At 49.1% G+C, this 17,407-nt stretch overlaps 2 protein-coding genes across 15 annotated transcripts; one reads left to right on the forward strand and one right to left on the reverse strand.

Moving 5' to 3' along the window:
* Nucleotides 1-32: 32 nt before the first annotated feature.
* LOC122392236 (mitochondrial import inner membrane translocase subunit Tim8-like) lies at nucleotides 33-10,426 on the forward strand. Of its 9 annotated transcripts, none has more exons than XM_043386875.1 (4): nucleotides 7,497-7,528; nucleotides 7,842-8,065; nucleotides 9,506-9,675; nucleotides 9,908-10,426. In XM_043386875.1, the coding sequence occupies exons 3-4, from the start codon at nucleotides 9,508-9,510 to the stop codon at nucleotides 10,076-10,078; spliced, it is 339 nt and encodes a 112-aa protein (XP_043242810.1). In that variant the 5' UTR covers nucleotides 7,497-7,528; nucleotides 7,842-8,065; nucleotides 9,506-9,507; the 3' UTR covers nucleotides 10,079-10,426. The 9 variants fall into 9 exon arrangements, 6 of the variants coding, with proteins under 6 accessions (XP_043242809.1, XP_043242812.1, XP_043242810.1 ...); XM_043386876.1 differs by having other exon boundaries at nucleotides 7,504-7,559; XM_043386874.1 differs by lacking the exons at nucleotides 7,497-7,528; nucleotides 7,842-8,065 and adding an exon at nucleotides 33-282.
* LOC122392240 (clathrin light chain-like) lies at nucleotides 10,383-17,144 on the reverse strand. Of its 6 annotated transcripts, none has more exons than XM_043386887.1 (7): nucleotides 17,110-17,144; nucleotides 16,631-16,759; nucleotides 15,194-15,292; nucleotides 14,084-14,137; nucleotides 13,392-13,484; nucleotides 12,740-12,851; nucleotides 10,383-10,965 (listed from the first exon to the last, which is right to left on the reverse strand). In XM_043386887.1, the coding sequence occupies exons 2-7, from the start codon at nucleotides 16,746-16,748 to the stop codon at nucleotides 10,785-10,787; spliced, it is 657 nt and encodes a 218-aa protein (XP_043242822.1). In that variant the 5' UTR covers nucleotides 16,749-16,759; nucleotides 17,110-17,144; the 3' UTR covers nucleotides 10,383-10,784. The 6 variants fall into 6 exon arrangements, with proteins under 6 accessions (XP_043242822.1, XP_043242821.1, XP_043242823.1 ...); XM_043386886.1 differs by having other exon boundaries at nucleotides 17,048-17,127; XM_043386888.1 differs by lacking the exon at nucleotides 17,110-17,144 and adding an exon at nucleotides 16,995-17,028.
* Nucleotides 17,145-17,407: the final 263 nt, after the last annotated feature.

Raw genomic sequence — 17,407 nt, forward strand, 5'->3', positions numbered from 1 at the left:
GCAGCTGATATGAAATCTATGTGGTATTGTGTTCGATATTTCTGCTCGTGTAGACAAGAAGCACTCGTTGCCGCGCAACCTGCTTCTTTTAAAGCCAATTGCTAGGCAACAAGCTGACATTTGTAGCAAAATTGAAGATTTTCGGCTTTTGAACAGCGTTCACTCATCATCGAAAACGTGGCTTGCTTTGAAAAAGTGGTGGCCCATTATACATATGCCTTATAAAAATTGACCTATTACCGTAGTAAAGCGAAAATTCAGCAGCGGCAACAAAAATATCAGGTGGGTCAAGGACAAGATAAGCATCTAGCCATTCAAATTTAGCTTGGAAGTACCCTGCACTTCAGATCTCAGCAAGCTCCAGTCCATTGACTAGTGTTCCCGCCGTTACGGGTTGTTTAGGTTTTGTTATACAAGAGCCTGAGTGAGGGCTGCTTTGTCTAAACGACTGCATTTGCTATTTTCACGTGACCGCCCCAGACGATTTGTCATGATATGTGACGCATGTTGAACGGCATCAGAGCTGTCCTGATCGGGGCGCAGTGAAGTACGGTTTGCTGAACAGTGATTGCCACTTGGACCGATACTGAAGCCGAAATATTATTGCCGGCTATACTGACGGTGCAGTTGGCTGTATCACCTTACTGAGTCACTGACATTTGTACTAAAGTCGCCTATCGTCCCGGACGAAGTGAGTAGCCATACACTGACACAAATCGTGTAATGCTTATTCGCTCTGTCATAAATGCATATTCGTTTGTCACAGTGCCAGCTGGCTACCTATCTGAAATTGTCTCTTGCGGACTGATTAAGAAATAATTTTCGTTGTTAAATTGTCAGTTTATTGGGTATGTGCAGTTCACGTGTTGTTGTGGCTGTTCCCCCCAGTGACCTTGGGCGAATCGTAAGCTACATTGAGTTAATTGTCTTTTGTATGTGTTTTCACAGTTTTCTACGGTCATCACGGTCCACACTGATCGCTGCAAGGTGTCACTACTGAATGATCCCAATACATACTGACCGACTAACACTTTGTAGTAAAAACCGGTGGCCAGATCAGTAGAAAATTCCATTAGGACGATTGGCCACAGTAGATAAGTTTCTGAGGTTTTTCATGGGACAGTATAGACCCTACTGATACGCTCTTTCTTCAAGGAGACTAACAATATTAACTGAGATATCCTGTATTATAGAATGTCATAATTTCCTACAGTTGACAAACCTTGACAACTTCATGTCATCTGGTCTTACAAGTAGTGCAGCTTTGTTGTTATCTCTGTCACTCTTTTCTGTCGGAGGCTTCCTGTGCCGGAGTCAGAAGATGGACATGTCAGGCAACAAGTCGATGTCAGGCAGGACCATCACTCCAACTGAAGCTGGGAGAGAGTACCAGACCAGCTTGAAAACAAAGGCGTTCAAACGGGAGCTGCAGGACCTGATGAAGCTCGGCGCGCAGCTTGTGCGGCATGATGATACTTCAGTCGAGACACTCCCGGGCATCATGGAAGAAGATGTTGCTAAGTGGATTCACACCTACATTTCTCTGGGACAGGTGGAACAAGATCTTCAGCATCTTCTCTCCCCAGAAGACTTTCAGAGACACACTGAGACACATAAGAAAACCATGGAGACTGTGAACCAGATTAAGACTGCTCTTGAAGAGTACCAGAGCACACTGAAGAAAACAAGTGTCAAACCACTCTCACGCGCTGGTGTGTCAACAAAATCTGGTTCCTCTAAGTCAGTCAAGTCTGGTCTCCAGCTGATGCGCATCCAGGCGGAACACAACAAGGCCGAGATTCAAGCAAAGCTGAAGATGTTGAACAGAAAACAGGATCTGGATAGACAGCGCCAAGAGCTCGAGTGGAAACAGGAATCATTGGAGCTGGAGACTCAGATGGCCGTTCAAGAAATTCAAGAGGAAGTCGTGGAAAGGTTTGAAAGAGAACTGGATGACAGCGCTGCAGAAGACGGCCCACCAAATGAACCACAAGCACAGCAAGCAGTGTTGGAAGAACAGAGGATGCTGTCTCAGGAGGGTAATGAACAGAGATCCTCAAGTGGAGCAAGACCGATGCCAACCTCACCTGGCATGCCTCCCAGTGAGTCGCACGCAGCAGCAGCGACTGGACCTGCTGGAGGTAGCTTGAATGTGGAGGCACCAAGTTTCCAGCCACGCGGCCAGCCTCCCGATCATGACCAACAAGATCAAGACGACAACACAACAAATGTGTTGAAAGGTCTCTCCGAGCTGCTGGTGGAGCAGAGCAAGCGCGCCCGTCTACCAGCTATCGAGCCAGATGTGTTTTCTGGAGAAGAGGAGAGGTACCATCTGTGGATGAACAACTTTGAAACATACATCGAGAACAGGACAGCCTGCCCGCAGGAGCGTCTACACTTTCTGTCCAGATACACAAGAGGAGAAGCCAGATCGATGATTGAAAGCCTGCTGCACCTGAATACTACAGATGCATACGACAATGCCAAGAAGAAACTCCATGATAGGTACGGCAACACCTTCATAACTGCCAATGCCTTCCGCAAGCGCATCCATGAGTGGCCCGCAGTTCGACCCGGCGACGGGAAAGCATTGAGACAACTGGCTGACTACCTCGAGAGCTGTAAGACAGCATCAAGACATGTGAGTGGACTGGCCTCACTGGACTCAGTGGATGAGAACAACGTGATTCTCAAAAAACTGCCACGATACATCGTCGACAGGTGGAGACGCGTGGTTGACGTCAGGTTGTACGAGCCACAAGAAGGTTGTTCTCCCGGCTATCCGTCGTTTGCAGAGTTCGCGGACTTCCTCAGCAAGGAAGCAAGAGTGGCGTGCGGCCCGGTATTGGACAGGTCCGACGAAGCTGGTGGAACAAAACGAACGACCAATGCTGGCCAACGCAGGAAGGAGAACGCGCGCACGTTCTTCTCGTCCGTTTCGTCCGATGGGAGGACATCAGCACCACGTCAAGAGTCAGATAATGCACGACAGACAGACAGAACTGCCAGACTCTGCAGGATCTGTTCGTCACTGCATCCTGTAGAATCCTGCCAGACATTCAAGAACATGTCAGTGTCCGAGCGACATGACGCTGTAACACGACTTGGGCTGTGCAGAGGGTGTTTGTGCAGAGGGCACATCTGGAGAGACTGCCGAAGTCGGCGAAGCTGTGACAGATGTGGACGCTCTCATCCGACGTTGCTTCATGACGACGCAAGGGCAGGAACGCGAGGCGCGTCGACAGGACAAAGGATGGCAGCAGCAGTAGGTGACAACAGAAGACAATACAAGTCACACACGAACAGATGTACTCAGACCCAAGCTACGTCCCTGAAGGTTGCGGTTGAAGGTGAAGGAGCTGAACGCAACGCCTCGTTCGTGCCACCATGCTCTCACACCATGATCGTGCCGGTCATTCTGCGCAACGAGCTGGAACCGTCACAACAGCTGACAGTCTATGCTGTGCTAGATCCTCAATCGGATGCCTGTTTCATTCAAGAATCAACGCTCAGACAGGTCTCTGGACAAGGAGAAGACGTGACTCTTCAGCTCAGCACCATAGCGGGCAAGACCAGAGTTGTGACCAAGAGAGTGACAAACCTGTCAGTTCAGGGACTGAATGCACCGGACCGTATCATGCTACCTGCGACGTATTCTCGTGATGAGATACCGGCAGAAAGGTGGCTGATACCGAAGCGAGAAACAGCTCGAAACTGGAGGCATCTGGCTCATCTGGAGGAAGAACTGCCCCCATACTTCCCTGAAGCTGAAATTGGCCTGCTCATGGGTGTGAACTGCGCACGCGCATTGAAGCCGAAAGAGGTGGTTTCAGTTGACAGTGACGATCCCTGGGCAATGAGAACGGAGCTGGGGTGGACCATCGTGGGTATTACGCACGGGCCCAACATCACTTCGACGTGTCACTGTGCGCGCGTAGGGCCAGATGAAGTGTCTGTATGCCACTTTGCGTTCAAGACGCGTGTGCAGGAAGTGAGCCCGATGCAAGTGGCACGCATGCTGGAAGCGGACTTTCTGGATGAAGGCGCTCACAAGAAGGTCTCTCAGGACGACCGGAAGTTCCAGAAGGTGATGAAGGAACAGTTCCACCAGCGGGAGGATGGTCATGTTGAGGGACCACTGCCTCTGAAGGATCCAGAAGTGACATTTCCAGACAACAGGTACCTGGCCATAAAACGTCTACACAGTCTGAAGAGGAGGTTTGCCCGAGATCCTGGTCTGAAGGACGCCTACGAGAACTCCATGAACGAGTCGCTCGCAGCAGGATACACTGAATGTGTCCCAGACGACGACGACGTCAAAGAGGGAAAGACCTGGTACGTTCCCCATCACGCTGTCGTTCATCCGAGAAAGGACAAGATACGTGTAGTTTATGACTGCAGCGCGGAATATCAAGGTGCTTCATTGAACAACGAGCTGCTCCAGGGCCCGGACTACGTGAACAGTCTGGCAGGAATCCTGGTGAGATTTCGGAAAGAAAGAGTGGCTCTGAGCTGCGACATCAAGGCGATGTTTAACCAGGTTGGTGTCAGCAAGGAGCACAGGAATCTGTTGAGATTTCTGTGGTGGGAACAAGGCGACACGAGTCGAGAGCCGGCTGAGTTCAGGGTCACCACTCATCTGTTTGGTGCGGTGTCATCGCCTGCGTGCGCGATGTACGCGCTGAACATGATAGCAGAAAAGTATGAACCGACACACGGAAGAGAAGCGTCCGAATTTGTACGTAGAAACTTCTACGTTGATGACGGCGTCACAAGCGTGGAAAGCTCGGATGCTGCTATACGGCTGGCCCGTGACACTGTCCAGCTGTGTGCAGAAGGTGGTTTCACGCTTCACAAGTTTGTGTCGAACGAACCGTCGGTGCTAAAAGCACTGTCGCCTGGTGCCACTGGGTGCGACCCATCGGTGGAAGTTGGTCGCCAGCACTCAGGTCAGTTCGAGCAGGCCCTGGGTATCAAGTGGGATACGGTGGAAGACACGCTGAGCTTTCACGCTGTGATTCCGGACAAGCCGATGACCAGAAGAGGGATTTTATCATCAGTTTCTTCGCTGTATGATCCACTGGGTCTTGTCTCCCCAGTGATCTTGGAGGGAAAGAGAATCATCAAGCAGTTGTGCTGCGACGGATACAGCTGGGATGAAGCTGTCCCAGAAGAGACGGTGGCCCGTTGGTTGGATTGGAAGAGAGACGTGCTCCTTCTCTCAGAGACACCGATACCAAGATGCTACAAACCTGGCGGCGGCAAGATGAAGCTGTACGAACTGCATCATTTTTCTGACGCCAGTACCGTCGGATACGGGCAGTGCTCCTATCTCCGTATGAAAGACGAACACGACCTGATTGGGACGTGTCTTGTGATGAGCAAGTCAAAGGTGACTCCCAGGCGATCGACTACAATTCCTCGACTGGAGCTGATGGCGGCCGCTCTCTCCGTGAGAGTTGGATGCTTTCTGCAAGAGGAGCTCGACATCACAGGCATCGAGCACTACTACTGGACAGACAGTCAGGTCGTTCTAGGATATATACACAACGAAACCCGGCGATTTCACGTGTTTGTCGCGAACCGCGTGCAGCAGATCCGACAACACACCACTCCCGATCAGTGGAGATATGTACAGTCAGATGAAAACCCAGCAGATCTGGCCTCCCGTGGACTGCAGGCAGCGGCCATCAAGGACTGTGATCTCTGGTGGCGTGGACCGAAGTTTCTTCAAGCAGGAGAACTTCCGAATGAAGCAGCTCAGATTGAACTCCAAGATGACGACCCGGAGGTCAAGAAGAAAACAGTTCTGACTACGCGCTCCAAACAGGTCGAAGGTTTTCCAAACATGTCTGACCGGCTAGTCGTGTTCTCTAGCTGGTTCAGGGCAAGACGAGCGATCGCGATCTGTATCAGATACGGGAAACGTCTGCTGGAGCGAGTGAGACAAAAACGTCAAAGCAGTGACGCTGAACTTGTTCCATCGTTGACAGAATCACCAGTTGGAGCAGAAGAGATGAAGAGAGCTGAGCTCGTCATACTGAAGAGTGTGCAGCAGCAGGTGTTTGGGGACGAAGTTGCGACTCTGACGATACCTCAGCCCTCAACTGAAGCTCGAGTGAAGAAACGGAGTCATCTGTACCGACTGGATCCCTTCGTTGCAGATGACGGACTCCTGCGCGTCGGAGGAAGGCTGAAGAGGAGTGGACAGCCCTTCGACGTGGTACATCCAGTGATCTTGCCAAAGGTTCATCACGTGACTCGTCTTGTCGTTGCAGCCTACCACGAGAGGACGTGTCACTCAGGAAGGGAGCTGACGCTGAGCGAAATCCGGATGTCTGGATACTGGATTGTGAAAGGAAGATCGGCTGTGGGCCGTCACATCAAGAACTGCATCAAGTGCAGGAGGCTGAGAGGAACGCCTTGCAGTCAGAAAATGGCAGATCTTCCCAGCGAGCGTGTAGACGAAGCGGAGCCATTCACCCACTCAGGTGTTGACTGCTTCGGACCATTCTTCGTCAGAGAACGGCGCAGTGAAGTCAAACGATGGGGGATCCTATTCACATGTCTAAGTTCACGGGCTATTCATCTAGAGACCCTCAACTCAATGACGGCGGATGCTTTTATCAATGCCTACCGCCGATTCACCTGCCGAAGAGGAAAGGTTCGAGCTCTGTATCACGACCGAGGTACGAACTTCATCGGAGGAAGAGGACATCTAGAAGCTGCTTTGTCTGAGATGGACCACGACAACATCCGGCGCACTCTGTTAAAGGACAACTGTGATTGGGTACAGTTCAACCCCATCACACCCAAGGCCAGCCACATGGGAGGTGCGTGGGAGCGGCAGATACGCACCGTCCGCTCTGCGCTGAGCAGTCTCCTTCAAGATCTCGGTCAGCAGCTGGATGACGAGCTGCTCAGAACTCTACTGACGGAAGCGGAAGCAGTAGTCAATAGTCGCCCTCTCTCTTGTGTCAGTATGAATGACACTAGTGTAGTTGAGCCGATCACTCCCGACCAGCTGCTCACCTTAAAGTCAAAGGTAGTGCTCCCTCTCCCTGGGAAGTTCTGCCGGCCTGACATCTACGGGAGACAGCGCTGGCGCCGGGTCCAGTACCTCGCCAATCAGTTTTGGCAGCGCTGGCGGAGAGAGTTCCTTCCGTCTCTCCAGGAGCGACGAAAGTGGAATCATCCAGAGCCGAACGTCAGTCAGGACGACATCGTCATTGTCGTCGACGAGGACACTCCACGCAACAGGTGGCCGCTCGCACGAGTGGTCGACGCGCACACAGGTGCCGACGGTCTAGTGAGGAGTGTGCGTGTGCGCATTGGCAACAGTGAATATGACAGACCCGTCCACAAACTGATTCTCCTCGTGAAGAGCGGGGATGGAGATTCCGCGACGGGGAGCCGTTGTGCTGAGTAGCGTGATTTGGTCGGAGCGCGACCGATAAGACCGAGACGCTTGTGAGCGCTGATACCCGGTCTGAACTTTGGTGCATTGTGCTCCGCTGTGCGGATGGCAGTACGACGGCGCCCGTGTTTCATATTGCTATGTCAGAAGTGATATTTCGTTACTTTCTCGCTCGACAGTGTACGGCGTTACGTGGGCTCGCCTGTGGCTACTGACGAACATTCGGTTGTTCGCGCGTCCCGTCGCAATGTGACGTTGCCGCGCGACGGCGGCCCATAACCGCCTCAGTGCGTAAGGAAAATTAGGAGAGCTGTGCCTAATTTTGGGGAGCCATGTTCCCGCCGTTACGGGTTGTTTAGGTTTTGTTATACAAGAGCCTGAGTGAGGGCTGCTTTGTCTAAACGACTGCATTTGCTATTTTCAGGTGACCGCCCCAGACGATTTGTCATGATATGTGACGCATGTTGAACGGCATCAGAGCTGTCCTGATCGGGGCGCAGTGAAGTACGGTTTGCTGAACAGTGATTGCCACTTGGACCGATACTGAAGCCGAAATATTATTGCCGGCTATACTGACGGTGCAGTTGGCTGTATCACCTTACTGAGTCACTGACATTTGTACTAAAGTCGCCTATCGTCCCGGACGAAGTGAGTAGCCATACACTGACACAAATCGTGTAATGCTTATTCGCTCTGTCATAAATGCATATTCGTTTGTCACAGTGCCAGCTGGCTACCTATCTGAAATTGTCTCTTGCGGACTGATTAAGAAATAATTTTCGTTGTTAAATTGTCAGTTTATTGGGTATGTGCAGTTCACGTGTTGTTGTGGCTGTTCCCCCCAGTGACCTTGGGCGAATCGTAAGCTACATTGAGTTAATTGTCTTTTGTATGTGTTTTCACAGTTTTCTACGGTCATCACGGTCCACACTGATCGCTGCAAGGTGTCACTACTGAATGATCCCAATACATACTGACCGACTAACACTTTGTAGTAAAAACCGGTGGCCAGATCAACTAGGTACCCACCTAGGTACCTATCAAATATCCTGGATCAGATAATGATAATGGGATTAGGATGGTAGGGAAGGATGCATATTCCCAGTGAGATTTGAAATGGGCTTTGAACAGATTGCTGGAGGTAAAGAGGACAGCATAACTCAGTGCAGTAAGAGCTTTCCAGTCATTGATGGTGCTGAGTTTCTCTTGTTTTGGGTCCTGAGGCAGGCTGAGGTTTCAGCAGCTTCAAACCATGGCCTCTAGTGAAAACGAGGCTGCCATCTTGAAACCAAAAACTGGCCTGGCCAAACAGAGACTCCAACTGCCAAAATCTGGAAGATAATGAATACCTATGCCTTTTCTCTCTTTGCTGGAGGAAGCATTTCAATTTGATCACTTGACTGCTCATTGCTCAACACTCATTTCAGTTTGTTGCAGTATAGTAGGTAATAGGTATACCTACTGATAGCCCAACTACTTTGACTTGGATGCTTGAATTTCCAGTCTAGCCAGTTCCTGTCCCCTGGCTCTAAATTATGAGTGCTTTCCAGAATCTCTGAATATTGTTTTCTTTTGCAAAGCAAGAGTATTGTTATGAAAACGAAGATAACACTTTTATGCTGTAAAGCATGACAACTGAATATTTATGCTATTTTATGACAAGATGATATACAGCTGGAAGCAACCAATGAAACTGCCAGTTACCATCCCTCTCTGCACATTGTGTATTGCTCATGCGTCTGTGTAAATAGCTTATGGAAAATCATGTACTTTCCTTTATGTTTTACCTTTGAACTTGATTTGGTTAGGAAATCATCACCAGTTGCTGCCAAAAGCTGAAGGCAAGAGGTATTATGGATATTTATGACAAAAGGCATGCGCACAGTGCAATACTTATATTGTTATTTTGTCAACTGAGCCAGAGCTTGAATGCAGGTTACATTATTTGATAATTAAGGATTTGCATATTTTTAGTAATGTCTTAACTGGTGCAATAAAAAATGGATGTATATTTGGCTCGCTGGTTATATATAGATCTTTGAACACATAGAGTAGCACTGACTATTATTGAACTCCTCTGTCTGGCAGCCATGGACTTTGGCAGCAGCTCCCGGCCGAGTTCCAGCTCGTTCGACTCGTACTCGCCCGGCTCGTCGCTCAATGCGCCGCCCGGCGGTCCCGCCGGCTCCGGCGGCACCGACAAGGAGCTCGAACAGTTTGTCATGATGGAGCAGCAGAAGGCACAGTTCCAGGCACAGGTAGGTACTGCAACTTCAGCGATGTTATCATACTCTGTCATTCATCGTTTCAAACGCCAACTGCCCGAGTGACCTGCCTAATGCTCGTCCCCATATCTTCACTACGAAGCGAAAATGCTCATATATCCCAAATAACCATATCACTGCATTTTCTGCCTGCGTCAGTCTTCACCGACCCCATGGACTGCTGTCCCGACTGAACCTCCGCTCACCAGACCCGCGCCCGTGGCAGGTTCACAAACTGAACGACGTCTGCTGGGACCGATGCGTGGACAAGCCGTCCAGCAAGCTGGACTCGCGGCAAGAGAACTGCCTCTCCAACTGCGTGGACCGCTTCGTGGACGTGTCGTTGGTGATCACTAACCGGTTCGCGCAGCTGATGCAGAAGCAGCAGGGCATTTAGGGTAGGCGGGGACAGGGAGGGGGTCGCCGCCGCCGGCTGGCCGGGTACTCGCCGTGCTGTCTGAGCCACTGGGCCGCGGGAGCGACCGCCAGCTGCGGCGCCGGACACAATGGACATCTCTTCTGTTGTTTTATTATAGTGTAAGAGAATACATGTGACTGTATGTTGCGTAATGCGTATCAGCCAGGTATGAAGCGCCTTGGAGTTGGACACGATATTGAATTCGTACCTGTGCTGAAATGCCAGCTTGGTAATTGATGAAATGCCAACTATGATATGATGCCGACTTGTGAAAGTCACTGAACATGGGTTTCGTATATATTTCGCCATACATATGGAATCAAGGAATGTATGCGCCTTGGCTGTTTCTGGTTCGAGTGCACGATAATATAGAGCGTTTGTCACCGCGTAAATTAGCTCAGAACAAAGGATAACAACGATACGTGAGATGCGCTTTGGAGCCGAGTGACGACACGACGGACCGCCATAGCACGATGTGCACACGGGAAGCGTTTTGCTAACAGCAATAGCCTACTCACAGACTGGGAGTACACCCTACACGGCACACCGGGCGTAGATGTCGGCGCCACGAGGGAGCCATGCTATACCACGACTGTCTTTGGCCCGGTCGTTGGCCGGTATAGCGACACGGTGCGCCCTTAAAGGACACCTCTCCAGACCACCGGCAGCGACCGGCTCGCGCCGCTCAGCCGGACTTGACGGGCGGGTTCTGCTTCAGCTGCAGGATCAGACTGCGCATGCGCGACGTGTCCTTGGTGTTGCGGCTGACCTTGGGGTTGAACTCGCACAGTTTGGCGATCTGTTCCCAGTCGGCGGCCCGCTCGGTCGACTTGGCCTCGCCGCTGACCAGCTCCTTTTCGGCGGCCCTGCCGTGACCCGGACACAGGTCAGGTCACACGGAACGGCCAGGTCGGCCCACGGTAGCGACAGATTCGCTACGACTTACCCAAACACAGACCGGGACCATGAGAGATTCAGGTCCATGGCTAGGGTTCAGGGACATGGTAGTGGCTAGGTAGCAAAGGCACGATCAGAGGCCTCTTGCACCAAACTACCTAGCTAGGTAAAATCGAAAAACCGATTTCAGAATAAGCTAATATAAAGGTGGTAAATTTGTTTGCAGTAACCCAATACATAATCCTACATGTGCTTGCTAAATTTTGCACGCAAATTGTTAGATTTGAGACTTGGACTGGGTATACGATGCAAAATAATCCAAGCATTGGTGCAAGAGGATTTTGGTGCAAGAGGCCTCAGATCAATATTTAGGGTGGCTGTTAGTGTAAATGTTTTCGGTTTAGTAAGGCTGGGTTACGGAGGTAAGCATTATCACGCCAAAAACACGGACCCTGATCGATTTACATAAATTGTTCAGCGCTATTGACGATGGATGACTTCTCCCGTCTCCGTTCAAGATCAATGGCCGCTCTTCTTAGAGCTGGCAGCATCCACACAGAAGATCATCACGCCATCAAGCTTGGGTGAAGCACGGGAGACAGTAAGGCGCACCGCGACGAGCCACGCCTAGACTGGAGTCAAAAACACTCCACTAGAAACTTGGTGCAGGTCACACCCGGCAGAAGTCAGCCATGTGAGGTGCAACGATTTACAAACCCATGACCCATGACCAAGTGTTCACAAAAATGCATGCGGATCTAAATACAGCTGTCATGTACTCGTCGGATGACGGATTACGTGTGCATCATGCAACTAGCTAATCAAACGTGCGACATCCAAAATTGCAATGGTGAATTTAATCCAACTCCAAAACGAAGAAGTGCAGATAAATCATATAAAAGGCAACATCTGAAATAAATTTAATCGACACAGCGTATGTTCTGCTACAGATGTGCACTATCGTTGCATGCATTTTTCAATTTTGAACGGCGAACTGATGGATTTTGCCGATATTCGCCCAGGCGTCTATGAAATCAACCACTAATCGCCAAAAAGCCGCGAATGTCCGCTAGTACATATTCGAAAATAAATCATTGGTCGTCTTCCTTTCGCCGCACCCTGCGTGGGAAACACGTGCTCCTGGTACCGAACCCCCACAACAGCCTCGGGAGAGGGAGGGAGAGGGAATATCATGCGGGGCGCCGTTTTCCGCGCGGGCGGTGTAGTCACTCACAGGGCCGCCTCTCTGTTGCAATGCAAGGAAGCGCAACACATCAGACACGTGTATGTGTAAGCCGGTGGTGGTGGCTCGACTCACACGCGCGCATACGCACAGCGGCAGACCGCAGCCCCATATAGAGAAAAATGTGTGGACGGGCAGACAGCCACCGAAAATATCGGCAGACACCACTCTACAGCTAAAGCCAATCAAAAGACAAATCGAAACGCCGGAAAACGTAGGTAAGATACCCATCAGTAAATGAAAACAATTCGTGGATGTGATGAGTAAATATTCAAATTCGCAGGAATGAAGCGAAGTTAGACGTTAAAAGTACACTTTAATCAGTGCAACAAGAGACTCGAACGATATTAATACAACAAGCGATGATATATCAAAACCAAGCCTTATAACTCCTTCCTGCTTTAAATCTCTCTGCCTCCCCCCCCCCACCATAAAGAGCCGCTCGCTATCCGAGGGCCCGCCGCGAAGTAACACACACGCTCTCTGACGTCGGTCGTTACCTGTTGGCGGCGCGCGTCTTGGAGACCGACTCCTCGTGCTGCTTGTACCAGTCCTCAAGCTCCTTCTTGGCCGCCTCCCGCCACTCAGCCTTCTTACGCTCCTCCTCCTCATCTGAGGAGGGATGGGGCAACAGAGGTCAGCAGGAGGAGAAACGAGGGTTGGGCGTAACAGAGATCGGGGGAGTTGTAAAACCAATGACAAAAGGACAGGAGTGTCTGAGCCGAGGTCGGAAGGTCAGAAGGGCGTCGACCATTAAAATCAGCCATAAGAACACCGCTCGGCGGATGCTAAATATTGAGAGGATGGGCGTTATTGCGAAGATGCAATAATAATCGTCGAGAACGAAAGCCATAACGTATTCCCTAGGGTCACAACAAAGACTTAAAATATACCTGGCATTTGGCAAAGGTTTGTTACCAGACACTCCTATGCGTTCAACTGTCGGAATTTCTATCATAAGAAACAATGATTCATTTCAAAACAAGTTCATTCATTCAATCCGAATGAACAGAACACGCATTAGGATGGCTAATCTCTATTACAGACTCATCAACCGGACCCGGTCAGGTGACTTTGTCCGGACGGGGCGTCAAATGCTAGTTGAAGGTGCGTTCAGCCATAGGTTCAGCGTTTCCAGTTGCAGCCACACACCTTTCTCCTCCAGCCGTGCCTTCTGCTCCTCGCGCCAGCGTCGGATCTTCTCCGGCTCTATCCGCGGCACGGGGGTCGGGGACGGGGCCGCCGCTGAGGGTGGGACGGCACGGTCACTGATCAGACACAGGGACAGCTGGTGGTGTAGGGGGAGGCTCTATTCTAAGGACCGGGGTTGGAGACGGCGCCGCCGCTATGGGCGGGACTGAAGCTGGTCACTGATCAGACAAAGGTGGTGTAGGGGAGGTTATAGAGTTGATAGGCAAACGACAGAACAGTGCTAATCGGGACGAAAGAAGGACAGTAAAAGAAAGAGGGAGGGGGAACATAGGGAAGAACACATGCATCTCCGTATAGGCGGTGTATAGAGAAGTCCGTGAGGGGGGGGGGGGAATAACAGAATATATCGGAGAATCGAGAGCATTCATATTATGACGCAGCAGCAGCGAACAATAGCACACATGCCACGAACATCAGAATAAAATATACAGTAGGTCATGCAGACTCCCGCAGTTGGATACTGCGTCATGGTGTTCCGGAGTGTGGCCAACGTATAGCAATGGTGTGCCGAACTGACAGACAGGGGGAGGGGTATCGGTGTCGGTATCGGTGTCGGTAACGGTGGCAGGGGGGGGGGGGGCTGACGGTGACGGTGATGAAAGTTGTAACTATGACGCCGGAGCCTAACTCACCTGGTGCCGGCGCCTGGGGCTGGACGTCACCGGCCGGTCCCGCGTCCAGCGGAGCTGAAACGGCACGCGCACACACAGAGCGGCACACGGTCACAGCGGGCAGCGGTAGGCGACACAGAACACGACACGGACCAGCCAGCCGGCGACTGAAGCGAACGAAACAGGGCGGAATGAACTGATCTGGTAGCACAGCACACTTTAGCCACTAGCCAGTCCCCGACTAAACTGAACTGAAACGAAATGAACAGATCGAAATAATTGCTCTGGTAACACAGCACGGCGCAGCACATAGTTCAGCCGGCCCAGGATTGCAGGCAGCGTGACAAGAGACGTTTTAGCCGGGCACGGGTAACGAAGGCTTCCATGACCGGTCCACCTGAGCTTTGAACAGCAGTATTAACAGCGAGAAGTCATAGTCGTCAGCGTGCAACATGTCATTTCGCCTTGCTTTGTCATTCGGGTTAGCAGGCTTAGCGCCGAGGCGAATCACAAATCATTCAAAGAGTCATCAGTTGGGACTCTGGAATGGAATCATGGGTTTGGACTCTTTCTGGGTTTGGGTTTGGTTTGGGAGTTTTGGGTTTGGAGGCTTTTGAGCAGTTGTGCCAAGCATAGAGCAGAAAAGCATGGACGACATGCTTGCATGTTATAGAGCAGCGCAATTTTGACACACAGATTGAAGATCATGCAGTGCTTCAGTGTAACTCAGTGAGTTTATGAAATAAAAAGCAAGTGTTTGCACTTAGCGTCGTGTATAACCGTGAGGATATACTCGTAAAGCCTGAGGTAAAAGCCTGAGGTAAAGCCTGATATTTGTGTGAGAGCATAACAAATTTGATGGATTTCATGGAAAAAGAAATTAACATAAAAAGCACAACGTAGACAATAGCCATCAGTTTTCGATACAAAATTGATAGCCTCTTTCGTGTGGTCAGACCTTTTGCGTCCCCAGTGGTCACCTAAGACTTTCGTCTCGACATATCACCAGTCATACCCATGAGGCCACTGTCCTGCATCCATTAGACATTAATTGAAGGGTCACTGAGAAGACACTGACCCACAATAGAGACCGAGCAGCTACACTTCTCCTCTCCCCAACTGGTCACTGACCTGAGATCGGGTCAAAGCCCGCGTCCCCCCGGCCCTCCGTTCCGAGGATCTCGAAGCCTTGGTTATCCGGCGAGGCGCCGGCATCCAGCGTCTCCTCATCTTTGGGTCAGACCACCGCCAACACAGTGCTACTCAACCCAATAATGGCTGACACAGAGCCAGGCAAAGGCTTTAAGCTGGTATCATTGGGGCTAGTAAAGAAAATATCATGTTTGTGTGAACTATGGGGGCATTCCATGTGTCAATGATTTGTGCTGTTTTTTTTTTTTTTTACTGATAAATCTTAACACTTAACAGTAACAGATTAATATAAGCACTGGCTGATGTAATCATGCAGCTAACTGCATTGCTGGCAATGAACCGGGTAGCTGGCATAAACTTAGGTTTTGATTTTTGAAAGGTGTTTCCAGACACAGAAACATAAAACAAACTTAATTCAGCTAATACTACATTTCCTTCCTACCAAGGCATAAATTACCTTACTAGGTACCATTGTAATCCTATCTCAGCTAGCCAGCCAACTATGGAGAAGGACTTAACAGAAATCAAGTGCAAATCAATAACCACAGTGGATTCTTTGACCAAAACTGAACAGTAAAACATATGACTCTGTTAGATCCTAGATCAAGATGGACTGGAACTTAGTCACCCTTTTCATCTTCATGCTGATGCACACATCTACTAGAAACTGATTCATAGCAAATGGTTTGTAAATGAAAAGCTTCTGTAACACAAATGAAAATTAGTGTAAAATGAACAAATTGGTGCTTTTGCTACTGCTGGACTTTCATTAAATTGGTTAACGTTGAAAATTTGAAAGTGATAATCCAGCCTAGCTTTGAGAGTGAAAGGGAAATTAATGATACCTATTAAAAAAGCAACCAAACATAGGTCAAGTTCTACTGTTCTGTAAATCAAAGAAGCAGGGATATCAAAAGTATTAAATACATATATGGCAATGGTTATGTGCCTAAATCACAAAATGTACCAGAAAGTGTGCTCTAGCTTTATACACCTTTATGAGTGTTAATGGATAAAACATGCAGTGCACAGATCATGCAAATAATGATCATTCAAGGTCTAATGTGATCATAAGTTAAGCATAAACTACAGAGCAACTAGCATTATCATTTATCAGTATCACAATCAAAAATATAAATCATGCTCATTGCCACCAAATTGTGCAAACAGCATGCTAAAACATAGCTTGGTTAAAATAGTAAAACCCAATGAACAAGGGTGGCAAAGGTGCACAGTACACAGATTGTAAGGAAAATCTTATCAATTTTTATATTTGCTGGATATCAGAAAGCAGTAATACCTAACTAAAAGCATTTGTAGGTAATCTATGTATGTAATTGGTTCCAGTCAAAAGTCAACCAAGACAAGATGGAGTTGGACAAAATGACTCAACCATGACTGGAACTGCTGGCTGACCTGCAGGTGCTGCTGCCGGCTCAGTGCCGGTGATGATGTCATCCCCAATGCCTGCCAGCTGGTCCTGCTCACGAGCCAGGAACTCAGCTGCTGGGTCAGTGCTGCTATCAAAATCCATGATGTGGCGATCTGCAAGAAGAACGGATGGGTATTAGTTAAAATGACTAAACTTATAAAATGAGTCAAGTGATTTAAACATATAAAAAGATCCGAAATGAAAATAAAAAACAGAAAAATCAATCAATTATGCCTTGAAACAGAAAGAGCACCAGCAAGGAATACTAGGAAACAATGGGAAGTGGGCAAGATAGCTGGCCCCAATAATAAGATGAAAATTGTGAGTTGTGAACAAGGCTATATAAACTGTTGTAAGGTAGGTGAAGCTTTAAAAAATCAAATAGGTTGACGCAGCCGCACCCGGATAAATGGACAATTCCGCGATTTTTGCAATCTAATTGTAAATGATGAGGGGGTGTAACCTAAAGCCGAACTAAGGTTTCATCGGCCTGAAGATGAGTTACACTGTTGATGACGTAATAAATTTTCCTGTTTCGAGCCTGAAGTATCGAACTAAATTGATGGAAAAATTGTGAAGCTTAGCTTTTACTGGAATAATTTATTCTTTATGAGTTACCCATTATGTTAGATTCATACTTTTTTTACCGATATCTAACCCATCTAAGAAACATTACATTGAAATAAAACATATTATCTTGCTTTGCTACTGACGTCACCAAATTCAATCAAAGCAACATTTTTTTATTGAGCGGAAGTGAC

This window comes from Amphibalanus amphitrite, unplaced genomic scaffold (assembly GCF_019059575.1).
Source record: "Amphibalanus amphitrite isolate SeventyFive unplaced genomic scaffold, NRLGWU_Aamphi_draft 000476F_arrow, whole genome shotgun sequence".
Lineage (NCBI taxonomy): Eukaryota > Metazoa > Arthropoda > Thecostraca > Balanomorpha > Balanidae > Amphibalanus > Amphibalanus amphitrite.

What these genes read in the sequence shown, in the direction of transcription:
- LOC122392236 (XM_043386874.1), top strand. Translation starts at nt 9,508, where the DNA reads ATGGACTTTGGCAGCAGCTCCCGGCCGAGTTCCAGCTCGTTCGACTCG. An exon ending in AGGCACAGTTCCAGGCACAG is followed by an intron (nt 9,676 to 9,907) that starts GTAGGTACTGCA and finishes CGCCCGTGGCAG; the next exon opens with GTTCACAAACTGAACGACGT.
- LOC122392240 (XM_043386887.1), bottom strand. Translation starts at nt 16,748, where the DNA reads ATGGATTTTGATAGCAGCACTGACCCAGCAGCTGAGTTCCTGGCTCGT. An exon ending in GCCGGCAGCAGCACCTGCAG is followed by an intron (nt 15,293 to 16,630) that starts GTCAGCCAGCAG and finishes TCTGACCCAAAG; the next exon opens with ATGAGGAGACGCTGGATGCC. An exon ending in GGGCTTTGACCCGATCTCAG is followed by an intron (nt 14,138 to 15,193) that starts GTCAGTGACCAG and finishes GTGCCGTTTCAG; the next exon opens with CTCCGCTGGACGCGGGACCG.